Source organism: Gorilla gorilla, chromosome 6 (assembly GCF_029281585.2).
Source record: "Gorilla gorilla gorilla isolate KB3781 chromosome 6, NHGRI_mGorGor1-v2.1_pri, whole genome shotgun sequence".
Taxonomy (NCBI): Eukaryota; Metazoa; Chordata; class Mammalia; order Primates; family Hominidae; genus Gorilla; species Gorilla gorilla.
In genome coordinates, this window is record NC_073230.2 from 112,049,297 (window position 1) to 112,064,997 (window position 15,701).

Consider the following 15,701-nt stretch of genomic DNA (forward strand, 5'->3'; position numbering starts at 1 on the left):
AAGGCCCAGGACATGACTACATCAGACCCTGTTCAGCCATCTCCTGAGTCTTCAGTACACTGTAAATAATAGGGTCAGAGTGAGGCTAGAGACATCCCCAAAAGGTTAATAGAATCTTGAGGGTCAAAGGGACTTTAAGATCCCTGAGTTCAATTCAGTAGCCTCTGTTTAAGAATAGCAGAAAGTTTGTAGCAAATTATAAAAGCATATTAAAAATGAATATAACTAAAATAAGCTTGAATGGGTTATCAGGGAAAACCACATTACCAGAAGATGGGGCAAAAGAATTGAAAACATCTTAAAATAAATGCTTCCCAACTTTGCCCCTCATCATCCTAAACCTCAGTTTCATAATTCCTAGCCCAGTCTCTGGCACACAGTACATAGTAAGCACTGAATAACTAAGCCACTGTTTCATTATGCTATAAACAGTAACAGTTTTAATGAGATAGTAGGATATACATGTATACCATTTTTGCATTTCTACACTAATGTGATAAGGAAGCTGAGGGAAATGGTATGAATAAACTGAAACAGAATAAACTCTGGAATGTGTTTTTGTTCTATTTGAGTAAGAGAAGGCCTGATCTTGGAATTCACAGAACTCTTTTTTTTTTTTTTTGAGACAGAGTCTTGCTCAGTCGCCCAGGCTGGAGTGCAGTGGCGTGATCTTGGCTCACTGCAAGCTCCGCCTCCCGGGTTCACGTCATTCTCCTGCCTCACCCTCCCAAGTGGCTGGGACTACAGGAGCCCGTCACCACGCCCAGCTAATTTTTTTGTATTTTTAGTAGAGACGGGGTTTCACCATGATAGCCAGGATGGTCTCAATCTCCTGACCTCGTGATCTGCCCGCCTTGGCCTCCCAAAGTGCAGAACTCTTAATTCAAAACAGGATTCCTACCCGACCTCATAGTTCCTTGTGGCCTCACTAACCCTCCTGGAGTCACCAGAAGGCTCTCATTAGCTCAGAAGACTCATTGATAGTCTCCTGATTCTGAAAATAATAATCTACCTGACTTCCCTTTATCTCCCTTCACTGGCCCAAGGAGCAGAAGCTGAAAACTCATGATACTAATGGTGGCCACATGCAGACTCAGCACTTTTCCCAGAGCTTGAAGCTCCAGTTAAACAGATTCTTTTGCTCAAAGGAAAAATTTCCCACAGTGGGAGCTGGCAAAATAGGCAAGCAAGGCCAGCTCTACATAAATAACGAGTAAATAAGTTTCTCCTAAAGCATTTCAGTATTCTTGCCTCTCTTACCCAAGTGACTCTACTATCATATTGTTCCCCCCATCTGCTTTTTCCATGGTCAAAACAGGTTTTCAAGAAAGATCTGATTTCCAGTGTGTGACAGATAAGGAACAAAGCGCAAATCCTCCCTAGATCATTTCCAGTCCACATGGGTACAAGCCCTTAAACCTCAAATGTACATCAGAATTACCTGTGGAGTTTTTTTTTTTTTTTTTTTTGCAAGCAGATAAAGGCTTATTTTACTTTAATGGCTGATCTATGTAATCACGAAGGCCAGTATGTACACACAAAGGGGCAGCTTTTATTTCTTGGTCTCTTCCTCCTTGGACAAAGTCTTGATGATCTCCTCCTTCTTGGCCTGGAGGTGCTCTTCATAGCTCTTGTGTGCTTCCTTGGTCTTAGATCTGCAGGCCTCAGCCTGATCAGCCAGGAACTTCTTGCGGGCCTTGTCTGCCTTCAGCTTCTGGATGTGTTCCATGAGAATCCGCTTGTTTTTTTAACACATTCCTCTTCACCTTCAGGTACAGGCTGTGATACATGTGGCGATCAATCTTCTTAGATTCACGGTATCTTCTGAGCAGCCAGTGCAGAATCCTCATTCTCCTCATCCACATGAACTTCTCTGGCATTCGGGCATTGGCTGTACCCTTCCGCTTACCTATGCCCGTATGCCTGCCCTTCCGGCAGGCCAAGGTGTTTTTCTGGCATCAAGCGGGGGAATGGACCATCACAGGCTTGCGGATGATCAGCCCATCTTTGATCAGCTTCCGGATCTGCTGACGGGAGTTGGCATTGGTGATTTCATTGGTCTCATTGGGGTCTAACCAGATATTCTTCTTGCCACAGCAGAGGACACTAGAGGCAAGCCTCTTCTGAAGCCTGAGCATTCTCAAGGCTGCGGCCACAGCAGCGAAAGGAAAGAGCTCCCCTGTGGAGCTTTTTAAACTACACCCAAGGCTACTGAATCAAAATGTCAGGTGGGGCAGTTTCTCTAGATAATTTTTAAAAGTTCTGTGGGTGTTTCTGATATACAGGCAGGGTTGAGAACCACTGCTTTAAATCATTAGTCATTTGGCACAAAGTAAGACAAGCATTTAGGAAGGATCAAAGGGATTTTCTGGTACGCCAGAATTTATGCTAGTCTGGCAGCTGCCTACCGTAAAGCCAACTCTTACTTCCTGTTCAGCACTCCAAGTTAGAGAGGCAGCATCATCCTGAAACTGCTATACAGTGGGATGGGAAGACTAACCACATTGCTAGGTAGAAAGTTTAACAGGGGCCAGGCATGGTGACTCATGCCTGTAATCCCAGCATTTTGGGAGGCCGAGGCAGGTGGATCATTTGAGGTCAGGAGTTCGAGACCAGCCTGGCCAACATGGTGAAACCCCATCTCTACTAAAAATACAAAAATTAGCCAGGCATGGTGGCAGGCGGCTGTAATCCCAGCTACTTGGGAGGCTGAAGTGGGAGAATCACTTGAACCAGGGAGGCAGAGGTTGCAGTGAGCCAAGATCGTGCCACTGCACTGCAGCCTGGGTGACAGAAAAAAAGAAAGTTTGACAGGGCAAGGCTTGTACTCAATCCAACTGAGTCACAAATTTGACTCTGTGCCCCCAGGAAGCCAAGTCAAAAAAAGGGAAATATGATCAGTAATGATTCACATTGTCAATAACACAAAGCAGCCTGTACACAATGAGTGCACAATATTTATGGAATGAATAAATGAAAAAACCAGAGCTTAAACTCCTAATCACTCTTCATTGGGATATAGTTAATTTTTTTTAAAAGATCTCCTGCTAGGAGTCAAATAATAGAAGCAAAAGTGACCAGAAGACAGAGAGACAAAAGTCAACAGTGGAGATCCCCACCAACTCTGCTAACAAAAATTAAAACTGGCCAGGTACAGGGGCTCACACCTGTAATCCCAACACGTTGGGAGGCCAAGGCAGGCAGATCACTTGAGCCCAGGAGTTCAAGACCACCCTGGGCAACAGAGTGAGACTCTGTCTCTACAAAAAAAACAAAAAAAAAACAAAACCACACACACACACGCAAAAATTAGCCAGGTGTGGTGGGCTGAGATAGGAGGATTGCTTGAGCCCAGGAGGTCAAGGCTGTAGTGAGCCGTGATCATGCCACTGCACTCCAGCCTGGGTGACAGAGCAAGAGCTTGTCTAAGAATAAATAAATAAACATAAATAAATAAAAATAGAAAAGTCTTGGGGAATAATTGAGTAGTTACATTCTATGTGGTGAAGTGGTAGCATAGTGGTAAAGACGAAAAGATGCCTACCATAAAATCTAGTGTTCTTTAATCTGTCATGTATTTAGAAAAAAAAAATCTTCTCTTCCTTTTCTTCTCAGTAACAGAACCCGTTTTACTTAGGGTAACTATGCATCAGCTAAATGATGACATTTCTCAGCCTTCTAGCTAGGGATGGCCAGGTTGGTGACACTTTGAACAATGTGATACGAGCCTTTTATGGTGCTTCCAGAAGTCTCCTTAAGGGAAAGAGAGGCATTCTTCTCCATTTGTCCTGCATCTGGCTACCTGGAGCCACCTTGAGCCAGGAGGGTGCCACATCCAAGGAACGGCATCGAGGAGGGCCAGAAGGACTTCAGGGCCCACCATACCAAGCCTGAACTGTCCAACTTTGGACTTCTTTCATGTGTAGGAAAAACATATTTGAGCAATCTTTCAAATCACAGCAAATCAATCCTAACTGATATGATTACTGTAACTGGGAGGTTCAGGTTTAGGGGAGCTATAAAAACACCAATGGTAACAAATGCCCAAAATACAGCTTTCCTAATCCATATGTGGGTGCCTTGATCAACACACTGCAGCCTTGAACTCCTGGCCTCAAGCAATCCTCCTGCCTTGACCTCCTAAAGTGCTGGGATTGCAGACAGGAGCCATGGCACCTGGTCCATTTATCATTTACTAAGCATTTACTATGTACCAAGCACTTTAGATAATTATTATCCTCATGCTATAGGTGACGTAAAAGAGGCTCACAGAGTTTAATAGCTTCCATAAAGCAATAAAGTTGTTAACAGTTGGATCTAGGGATGAAACCCAAGTTGACCAGATGCCAAAGCCCATGCTCTTTCCACTAATCATGTTGAATCTACAAGGAAAATTCAATAAACTTATCTTGAGTAGATGCCTAGGTTCTAAAGTTAGTAGCATTTAGCAAACAGTTACGGTCTCACTGACAAGGCTCACCTTTTGTTTTGTTTTGTTTTTTTGGCTTTCAACAAAATTTTCTTCCCTTTTTCAAAGTAAAAGGTACTTGGGAGATGCTCAATAAATACTAGTTCTCTTATAAATATAATTGCCCCTTTAATTTTACATGAAGAAGGTTTCAAATGCTATAACTTTCATTACTCAATTTTTCTAATTTACAGTTACATTGAAAAGAACCATCAACAAATTGGTTCTGTATTTTAGTCACATAAACAAAATACACATGGTACCTTGAAGACATTTCCTTTGCTTTCAAAAGGTGTCTCAGTTTATCCAGCATAAAACCACCTAACATGTTATCTTTCAAGCTGGGGAGAATGGCTAGTCAAGTCCCATAAAGAGAAACTGTCAGGTAGGAGGATCAACGTATCTGGTTTGCCTGAGGATTTCCCAGTGTTAACATTTAAAGTCCTGCATCTTAGGCCAGGTGTGGTGGCTCACACCTGTAATCCCAGCACTTTCAGAGGCTGAATGAAGCAAGCAAATCATTTGAGGCCAGGAGTTCAAGACCAGCTTGGCCAACATGGCAAAACTCTGTCTCTACTAAAAATACAAAAATTAGCCAGGCATGGTAGTGCATGCCTGTAGTCCCAGCTACTCAGGAGGCTGAGGCACAAGAATTGCTTGAACCTGAAGGTGGAGGTTGCAGTAGGCTGAGATTGAGCCACTGCACTCCAGCCTGGGCAACACAGCAAGACTCTTGTCTCAAAAAAAAAAAAAAATTCCTGCATCTTGGGAACTCCCTTGGTTCTGGGAAAACCTGGAGGGTTGATCATTCTATGCCTCAGGTGACCATATAAATGCATAGTCATATCTTCAAAAAAATTTATAAATGTGTGTGCAGTTTAAACTAAATTGAAGATGAAGATTATAAAGTAAGATGTGAAGGTATTCAGGTGGCTAAGCAAAAGAAAAAAAATTATAATGCTATACATAATCAGGCTTAACTAAGACAATGTTGCTAAGAATACCAAAAAAGTTTATTAGATCAAATTCTTCATTCTGATGATATTCAATATGTGCATCAGTATTAGCGTTCACCCAGCTAAAAAAGAGGCTCCAAACAGCACATGTACATTTATATACAATGGGCATTTAGTCTACACATAAAAGTGAGACACTATATGAGGAAAGATTGAGAAAGAAAATCAACTTTCAGCCAAGAATTGTAAAGTATTTCATATCTGTGAAATGGTGGAAAAGCCTAATTTCAATGTTTCAATTTCGAGGTAATCATGACAGGCTAAACTCCTGTGACAGCAGAAATTTAAAATCTGCACATTAAAGAGATTGGACCAGGTACATTCCCTCTAAGGTCCCTTCCAACTTGAACATTCCATGACAGAAGTCATCACTTGTGTGACCCTTTTACCTAATAGGTAAACCAAGTCAGGCCAGAGAGTTACATGACATTCCAAGGATCTAGCTCTGGCTGATGATGGAGCCTGGACTACGTATCAGCCATGCTGTCACCCTAATTATGCTTAAAAACACTTGGAACCGAGGGGCATACAATCAGCATAGGAAGATAAATGACACATTTTACTTTATGTGGGGTATTTTACTTAGTTTGGCTTCAAGTTTTTAAAAAAAAAAAGAATTTGAGTCCAGAAACTCTTTAAGCTTTCATTGGCTACTTTAACCATAAAATACCACAACGTTCTGGAAAACACACACACACACACGCGCACACACACATATATGTTCAGAATATATAGACGGCTTAGTTTAGAGAGCTTTTCATGAGCTCTCTAAACAAACCAAAGGAACAAACACAGTAACTTGAACAGGGAACATCTTTGTAATTGAAGGACCTTCAAAATACAGAAAATAACAACTTTCAAAACTAATGACTGCTGTCATCCGGGTGTCCTATTAAGATGTGACCAGTTTTAGCTGGGCGTGGTGGCACAAGCCTGTAATCCCAACTTCTCAGGAGGCTGAGGCATGAGTATCGCTTGAACACAGGAGGCAGAGGTTGCAGTCAGCCGAGATTGCCCCACCACACGCTAGCTTGGGTGACAGAGCAAGACTCCGTCTCAAAAAAAAAAAAAAAAAAAAAAAAGATGTGACCAGTTCAAGAGTGCTAGTGACAATGAGAAAGCTTGGTGTTTCTCTATTCATTCTTGTAATTGAGAGAGATTACAAAATCACGCAGAAGCCTACAGGCATTCAGTGTTAAATCAATATATTACTGTCCCTTAATCTGGGAAGGTGCCCAAATTAGATAAACACAAGAGTCTGCACCTTCAAGGGGAAAAATGGATTGTTCCAGGTAGCAGGCACAAACTGAGTTGTTTTTCAATCAAGATTTTGAATTATGCTGATCCATCTATACGCCACACCTGTGCCTCCAGAGCCAACAGCACTGGCCATTCACAACCTGTTACCCAAAGGCAGAGGTGCAATCTGTGAGTGTGTTGCTGACCAACGCTTGCTGATCCACACCCCTCCACTTTCGCTTCATTGGAACCCCGCTGTAACAAGAGTCTGCAGTGTATATATTCTGCTGAAGGCTGGGGCTGCTGAGCTAAGGTTCCTTGGCCAAATCACCAGACTCTCCCAGGCTCTTGATGTCCTATTTTCCTCATCTGTGGAACAAGGCTCATATTTTATGTCTATAAAATCAAACTCTCTCTATATATATACATATATTTAAAATACTTGAAAGAGCTTTGTAAATGATAAAGTTATAATACATTATTTAACCAGCTGAGGTGGCAGAAGACTATCTCTAACATAAAACTGTCCCTGGGGATATATGAGTTCGTATGCAATCTGTCTCCAAAGTCTGTTAGTAAAATACTTAAATACACAATAAATGGTTAATAAATTCAAAAGACAAATCAAGCAAAGCACTATAAATTGTAGACAGAATTATTCAGTAGTATAGGCGTTAGAATGAAATATTACTTGAACCTTATGCTGGAAATCACATAGGTGATATTTTAATGCCAGTTTTATGCATGCCCTCACTGGCCTCCAGAATAAAAGTGCTCTTTAACGATTAATTATACATACAGTTCATTTCCCTAATAATACTTCAATGAAAACACTTTTTATGTGTATGCATTGCAACCTAAAAAGCCCAGATCAACAGTCCTCCAGCTATAGCTATATTCTTATTTACAAAGTGTAGAAAGCAATGGAAAAACTCACTATATCCACAGCTATCCATCACCACAAAGAAAAAGCGGAATGAAACAACAGAATTAAAGGCAAATACTGCTTTTCCAAACACAGACTAAACGTTCATAAAAATCCCCTCAGTTTACCAAACTCACAAATACTCAAAGTAACATAATACCCCTTTCGAACAAACACAAGAATGACTGTATCAACTAAAGTATAACCAAAACCCTGTGATGGAATGCTTATACTAAAATGTTCTTCATATAGTTATAACTGGACTAATTTTAAAATTAGAATTTTGTAACATAGAATTTCTACAATATAATTTGGAATTCTGAGTGAAAATAAGGGTATGAGAAATACACTAAGTATTTTTATCTCTTGGAGACTTACCATAATTCTTGTAGCAGGAAAGCCTGCAGAATGTTAACAAAATAAAATCTCTGAAAATCCTGACTATATTTTCAGTTGACTTGAAACAAATTTAACCCCTCAATCTCTCTCTTAAATTATTATTTTAAATAAGTAATTTTACCCTAAATTTCTTCTTTAACAGACCCAGTATTTTCTTGCAACAAAAATCACACTATTGTGGGATATAGGTAATCTTTTCTTTTTAAAGATTACATAACTTCTTTCTAAACGATGTCCATGTCTGCGGCTAATTCATAACCAATGTAACTGAAAATAGAAATGGAAATTGTTAGAGATTTCCATTTTTTAACAAACATGGGAATTATTTCTCAATTTGAAGAACTGCATCTCAGGAATGACTTCCTGGACAAATTAATCAGAATTATCAAGTAGCAAACATTTCATGCTAAGCCAAAGCCAACCAGGTGAGTCAGTCATATTATAACATGTATATATAACAACGTACAGTAAAGGCAAAGACAAGAACTAAATGACTTTTTAAAAGGCTGTTAAACTTTACTCACTCCCTTAATATTTTCCAGGTTTAACTGACGTATAATGAATGCATGTGATCCCGGAACCCATGGAAGAGTATCTACCTCAACTACCAGGACCATATCGAGCTCTAGCTTGAAAAAAAAAAAAAAAGCAAAAAACAAACAAACAAAACAACAACAACAAAAACCTATCTGAATACGTGTTCTGAAAAGCCCGCAATAATACCCAATTTATAAGAAGCAAACAACCACAGAACAGAAAACTCAAGAAAGCACAGCCTTCCACCACCCCTCCCCAGCTAGCCCCATTTTTTTTTTTTTTGCTCTTCATTTCCATTCCATAGTTAAATAAGTACACTTATTCCAAAATAAAAGGGGAGAAACCTGTTGGAATGGATTTTTAGAAGATAAACACTATAGACGAAGCAACAATAAGTTGCTCGGAGGAAGTTGTCGACCCATTAATTTACATACAACCAAACGAAGATAAACCCACATGTATTCCTATCAGTGAAGATGCAACCTGGTAATTTGCAGGGAAGATAGGATCTCAAATCCCAGACAGCTACTCTCCCAAAGAGAAAAAAAATAATGCTGTGGCTCTTCACCGAGGCAGCTTCAGAGATGCAGGCTCCGCAACTCGCGAGGTGCGAAAATTCAAATGAAGCCCTGTCGCTCACAAGTGCGGCATCTCCGAGATGAGGGAGGGCTCGGGGACGGGAAACCCACTCTCAGCCCGCTCCACTTCGCCGAAGAATTCCAAACCACCCCAGGCTAAGCAGTGTGGATTGCTCCGCCCAGAGACCGTGGAGGAGGCAGCAGAGAGGTCACAGAGCACAGCAGGCGGGAGAAAACCGCCTCCCGCGAGGTCCCACAGAAACCACGGAGCTCCGGACACTCGGGATCCCGGGCCGCGGGCGCGCGGCCAGAGCGGCGGGGTGCGAGCGCGGGGGTGCGGACTCACCTCGCGCTTGGGGTGGCCGGGAGCGCGCGCCGCCTCAGTTCCGCGGCTTCCGGCCACAAAGTCCCCGCGCAAAGCGCCGCCGCGTAGCGGGAGGGGCGACCGCGGCAGGCGCTCGGGTTCTTCCTAATCCGAGCTCGCCGCGCTGGCTCCGCCGAGGACGCCAGCAGCTGCAGGCAGCGCTTCAGCGCTCGCCGCCTCGCCATCGTTGGGGCGAGTCGTCGCCGGGTCACTCCCTTATTATGACCTTCGAATCTGACAGCAGGGCCGGCGGCGGCCTCCTTCAGGCTGCCTCTCCAGCCCTTACCAAGATGGCCGCCCCTGTGGGCCGGGGCGCCGAAGCCATCTTGGTAAAGGAAGCGCCTGGAAGCACGCGGCCTGCCCCGGCCCGCCTCGCGAGTCAAACACTCTGCGGGGACCCTCCTAAGATCAAATTGGTTCCCCCCGCTGTCCTAAGCCAGAGGCTTACTTTCAGATCACATGAACGCATTCCTGCACACCAGCCACAGTTGCTAAAACTAAATGGGATCCTGCAGACCCGTTGACGGACTGTCATAGCCAACTCAATCACAGTCGAGAAGCATTTGAATACTTACAGCCTATGGCGCTAGGATCCTGGTAGCGAAGAAACTAAACTCTAATTTGAAATGTTGTACAGTAGGTGTTGAATATTAATGGGAGCACGGCATTGTTCACTGTGTGCTCGTTTACTTTTAAAATGATATCACAGCCCCCTGGTACACACGGTTCTCATCTAAATTTGCATCTTTTTTAACGCTAGGATAACTATGAAAGAGCATACAATTGTGATTCTGAGTTTCTTACTGGATTTGCTTTTTAAACTGCAGAATGAAATTAGTTGTTTCAAGAAGTAAAGTACAGGCAGGTCGAAGTAAAATTCAACAATGGGTGGTTGGGCAAAAAGATTATAAAAGTCCTGGGGTGTGCCAGGGTCAAAAAAAAAAAAAAAGCTTGTCCCTGGGGTTATCTTGGCAAAAAAGAAACCACCACCACAGGTTCTAAATGCAGATAAGACTGGCAGAAAAATGCAGACCAAACTATTCTGCATTTTGAAAGTGAATGTGCCTGTGTGACATTGGAGGAATGTAAAGAACTGTATGTCAAGTGTGGACTTTTATCTCCTCAGGCTAGCTTAGAGTGGCTGCTGAACTTAAGGGTGATTAAGAGCTGCTTGCGCCTGGGTGGAGCTGAAACTGCACAAGGTGAATAATACCTTTGTGCAACAGAAGAAAAAAAAAAAGTAACAGCATACATCCAAACCCAAAGGGTAAGTTGAAGTTACTACTCAAAAGTTCTTCATAGTGTTCTTGACTAAGCAACGGAGAAGTAATCCCGGCACTTTGGGAGGGCAAGGCAGGAGAATCCTTCGAGCCCAGGAGTTGGAGACCAACTTGGGCAACATAGCGAGACTTCATCTCTACAAATAATAATTAAAAAAAAAAAAAGTAGTCAGCCTTGATGGCCCGCCCTTGTGGTCCCAGCTACTCCAGAGGCTGAGGTGGGAGGATTGATTGAGCCTGGGAGATCAAGGGCGCAGTGAGCTGTGATCACGCCACTACACTCCAGCCTGGGCAACAGAGAAGACCCCATTTCCCAAAAAAAAAAAAAAAAAAAAGCTGGGCGTGGTGGCTCACTCCTGTAATCCCAGCACTTTGGGAGGCCAAGGCAGGAGGATCACCTGAGGTCAGGAGTTTGAGACCAGCCTGGCCAACATGGCGAAACCCTGTCTCAAGTACAAATACAAAAACTAGCTAGGCATAGTGGAGCGCACCTGTAATCCCAGCTACTAGGGAGGCTGAGGCAGTAGAACTGCTTGAACCCCAGAGATGGAGGTTGCAGTGAGCAAAGATGGCACCACTGCACTCCAGCCTGGTAGACAGAGCAAGACTCTGTCTCAAAAAAAAAAAAAAAAAAAAAAGATGCCCTTTGTTCCACTCACTCCCACTCTTTTTTTTTTAAGTCCTTGTCCTTTATTGGTTAAGGCTGAGGGAAGCAGACAGACCAGTTGGACATAGTAGATGGGTGTGTGAGGTCAAAGTGCTACCTGAAAGCCAGCCAACCCACACTCCCCTGAAATGAATGCTAATGCCCTTCAAACTGTGGGCATTGGTTTCACACACAGCCTCTTCCAGGGATAAAAGAAGGGGTTCTTGTAAAGCCTCTTCTTTTCTTTTTTCTTTTTTTTTGAGACGGAGTCTCGTTCTGTCACCCAGGCTGAAGTGCAGTGGCCAGATCTCGGCTCGCTGCAACCTCTGCCTCCCAGATTCTCCTGCCTCAGCCTCCTGAGTAGCTGGGACTACAGGTGCCCACCACCACGCCCGGCTAATTTTTGTCTTTTTAGTGGAGATGGGGTTTCACCATGTTGGCCAGGCTGATCTCGAACTCCTGGCCTCAAGTGATTTGCCCACCTGGGCCTCCCAAAGTGATAGGCGTGAGCCACCACCACCCGGCAGCTTCTTGTTTTCTTACCTCTACCATGGAGACAAGTTCTGGTTTTCTTAGGACAACTAGCTCTGGTCATAAAGATCTCTGGAGTGATCAAGTATGGTGGAGTGGCAGAGTGAGTGTTCCAAAAGGATAAGTAGAACAGGAGTCTTGCCCGGGCCTTATTACAACCTCAGTACCTTGAATGGCCTCCCCAGCCCAACCAGAAGTTGACAAAGAGGCACGAACCTGGTGAAAAGATACATGTATTTATAATTAGCCAGCTGGACTCAGTTTAGATGACCCCAATTTTGTTGGCAATATCCCAGTTTTGTTGGGTCAGCAACAAAGTTGATCCCAGTTTTGTTGGCAATATCTAAAGCATTGTAATCAAGAGCCAGTGGAGCTTATGCCTTCTTCCTGCATCAGGCCTAATCAGGGCATGGACTTTGGCCACATCAGTGTCATAGAGCTTCTCCACAGCCTGTTTGATCTGGTGCTTGATGGCTTTAACATCCACAGTGAACACAAGTGTGTTGTTGTTTTCTATCTTCTTCACAGCAGACTCAGTGGTCAGAGGAAACTCTGTGATAGCATAGTGGTCAAGCTTGTTTCTCCTGGGGAGGCTCTTCTTAAGGGAGGAGACCACCCCTCATATTGTCTTATGCCCAGTTTCTGCCTCCAAAGAAAGAAAAAGTAAAAACTAAAAGGCAGAAATGAAATCCACAAGCAGACAGCCAGGCACCACACCCTGGGCCTGGTAGTTAAAGATCGACCCCTGACGTAATTGGTTATGTTATCTACAGGTTACAGACATTGTATAGAAAAGCACTGTGAAAATCCCTATCCTGTTTTGTTCCAATCTAATTACGGGTGAATGCAGCCCCCAAGTCAAGTACCCCCTGCTTGCTCAATCGATCACAACCCTCTCTCACACACTCCATTGGAGTTGTGAGCCCTAAAAAGGGACAGGAATTGCTCACTCGGGGAGCTTGGCTCTTGAGACAGGAGTCTTGCCGATGCCCCTGGCCGAATAAACCCCTTCCTTCTTTAACTCGGGGTCTGAGGAGTTTTGTCTGTGGCTCGTCCTGCTACATTTCTTGGTTCCCTGACTGGGAAGCGAGGTGATTGGTGGATGGTCGAGGCAGCTCCTTAGGCAGCTTAAGCCTGTCCTGTGGAACATCCCTGCGGGGGACTCCAACCAGCCCAAGCGACACGGATCCTGAGAGCGCTCCTGGGTAGGCATTTGCCCCGGTGGGACACCTCACCACAGCAGTGTGTGGCAGGCCCCCGTGGAGAATCAACGCAGTGGCTGAACACCAGGAAGGAATGGGCACTTGGAGTCTGGACATCTAAAACTTGGTAAGACGAGTCTTTGAAACTTGCCCATTCCATTTGAGTGGAAGTGTGGCCTGATCACCCATGGCGTGCCTTTATCAGCACTTTGGTTTTGGTTTTGGTTTTGACTTGGTTTGAATTGCTTGACAGGACTGGTCTTGGGAACTTGCCTACTCCATTTGAGTGGAAGCGTGGTGTGTGAGGACTTGCCAAGTCAAAGACAGCTTTCTACTTCAGAAAAGCACTTCTGTCCCTCCTGACTCTCCTCAGACTGGGCATTAGTAAACTAGGACCATTTAATCCGGGGAGATTTAGATAAAGACCCCAGTGCCAACAAGGAGTCTTGCCCCCCGATGTAGAGCTTTCATGCCATAGTTGGTCCAACGTTCTGTGGACCACTAAAGAGCAAGGATGGACTGCCCCAGCCGGTTTTGTAATTTCCTAAAACCATACATTCATTTTAGTAGAGGATGATAGAAGTTAAAGACTTAAAACAAACTTTAGCGATTAAGACAGGATACCAAGATGCAAATGCCTGGTTAAAATGGATCAAATATTCCATCTGCACGTTAAACAAAAGCAATTGTTATGCTTGTGCACATGGCAGGGCCAGAGGCCCAAATTTTCCCCTTTCCACTAAGGTGGTCCTCCAGTTAGCCAGGTGTGGGCTGCATGGTAGCTGTTTTCCAGGATTCTACAGCCTGGAGTAATAAGTTGAGCCAGTGTTTCAAACTTTCTATGATGAACTAAATGCCAGTACCAGAAATTACAAGAAAAACAAGGAATGTGTTTTTGCTATTAGCCGAGCATGTAGCCTAGTCTCTCTATGTCACTTCATGTTATGTATGTGGAGGAACTGTAATAGGAGATCAATGTCCATAGGAAGGCCAAGAATTAGTACCTACAGACCCAGTTCCTGATGAATTCCTGGCTCAAAAGAATCACCCTGATAATTTCTAGGTCCTAAAAGCCTCCATTATTGGACAATATTGCATAGCTAGAGAAGGAAAAGAATTCACTCACCCCGTAGGACGACTTAGTTGTCTGAGACAGAAGCTGTGTAATGGTACCATAAAAATAGTCTCTTGGTGGAGTTCACATCACACAGTGAGAAATCCATTTAGTAAATTCCCAAAGTTGCAGACCATGTGGACCCACCTGGAGTCCCACCAGGACTGGATAGCCCCCACTGGATTATACTGCATATATAGGCATAGAGTTTATGCCAAATTACCTAACCAGTAGGCAGGTAGTTGTGTTATTGGCACTATTAAACCATGTTTCTTCCTACTGCCCATAAAAACAGGCGAAATTCTAGGCTTCCCTGTCTATGCTTCCCATGAAAAGAGAAGCATAGCTATAGAAATTGAAAAAATGATAAGTAACCCCCTGAGAGAATCATACAATGTTAGAGGCCTGCTACTTAGGCACCAGACGGCTCGTGAGGATACCAGACTCCCATTTACATGATTAACCGAATCATACACTTAAAATTCATATACAAAGTCCCCATCCCCAAGGGCTTACAGTTTCATTGGACAGGCAGGGTAAGCTAGAAAAAAATATATAGCAAAATATGTGATTCAGAGAATAAGTACTAAAAGATTTCCAAAGGGAAGAGATGATGGCCAACATGATTTAGTTTTCAGGGAATAGGCGAAATTTGGTCTAGGCCATGCTGGAAGGCTAGATTTTGTTTTAATAGAAGGGAACACGGCAAAGGAATTATAATCAGGGAGCTATATATTTCTAAAAACCCTTCCTCAGTGCCTGGCACACAGTCGGTGCTAATATGAACACTTTAAGCCTCTTCAGATGAGGAAGGAAGGGAAGAAACAACTAATATACGTTTTAGGAATAAGTGAATGGATTAAAGAGTGAATGAATGAGGTAACTAATGAGTGGAACATGAAGTGCCTAGAGTACCCCAATCTGAAGCCTGGCTTTCAGAGTTCCCCAAATCTAATTGGGCCAGAGCAGGCTTCTCCCCCAAGGGTACTTAGTTCCCCCTACTATGAAGGTGGCTTTAGGAATACTGGGAGGCAAAAATTCTACCTCTGGCCTCCTCTTTGGGCCAGAACTTGCTTTCCTCCAGCTTGCTTCTGTTGACTCCTTTTCAGAGGCCTGAACCTTCCTCTCACCTGCCCCCAGACACAGGAAGATTTGGGACCAATTCAGTTGGACATCGTATGGTCGATCTCCTACCTCCATTATCTAGGGTGGGAACCTGGATGTTTCACACAATGTATCCTCTCACTCCTAAGCTGTTCCCTCTACTCAACCTTGCCTTATGCTTCCTGGGGTCAGCGATCTGTTCCTGATACACTCAGCTCTTCTCTGTAGCTTCCACCCCTTCCCAGAAGACCCTTCTCCTATGACAGGTTCATTCTCCCACAGCTCCACTCCCTCCCTC

At 43.7% G+C, this 15,701-nt stretch overlaps 1 protein-coding gene and 1 pseudogene across 3 annotated transcripts in view; both read right to left on the minus strand.

The window, feature by feature from the left end:
• NAPEPLD (N-acyl phosphatidylethanolamine phospholipase D) overlaps window positions 1-9,904 on the minus strand; it is a 49,964-nt gene extending 40,060 nt beyond the window's left edge. Inside the window, exon 1 of one of the 3 annotated variants that reach the window (XM_019030763.4) lies at window positions 9,509-9,904. In XM_019030763.4, the coding sequence (XP_018886308.1) occupies window positions 9,509-9,711 (203 nt within the window). In that variant the 5' untranslated portion in view covers window positions 9,712-9,904. The remainder of the gene's footprint in view (window positions 1-9,508) is intronic. The other 2 variants (XM_055392530.2, XM_055392531.2) reach the window with 2 other exon arrangements.
• On the minus strand, window positions 335-6,542 carry LOC129534688 (large ribosomal subunit protein eL19-like; annotated as a pseudogene).
• Window positions 9,905-15,701: the final 5,797 nt, after the last annotated feature.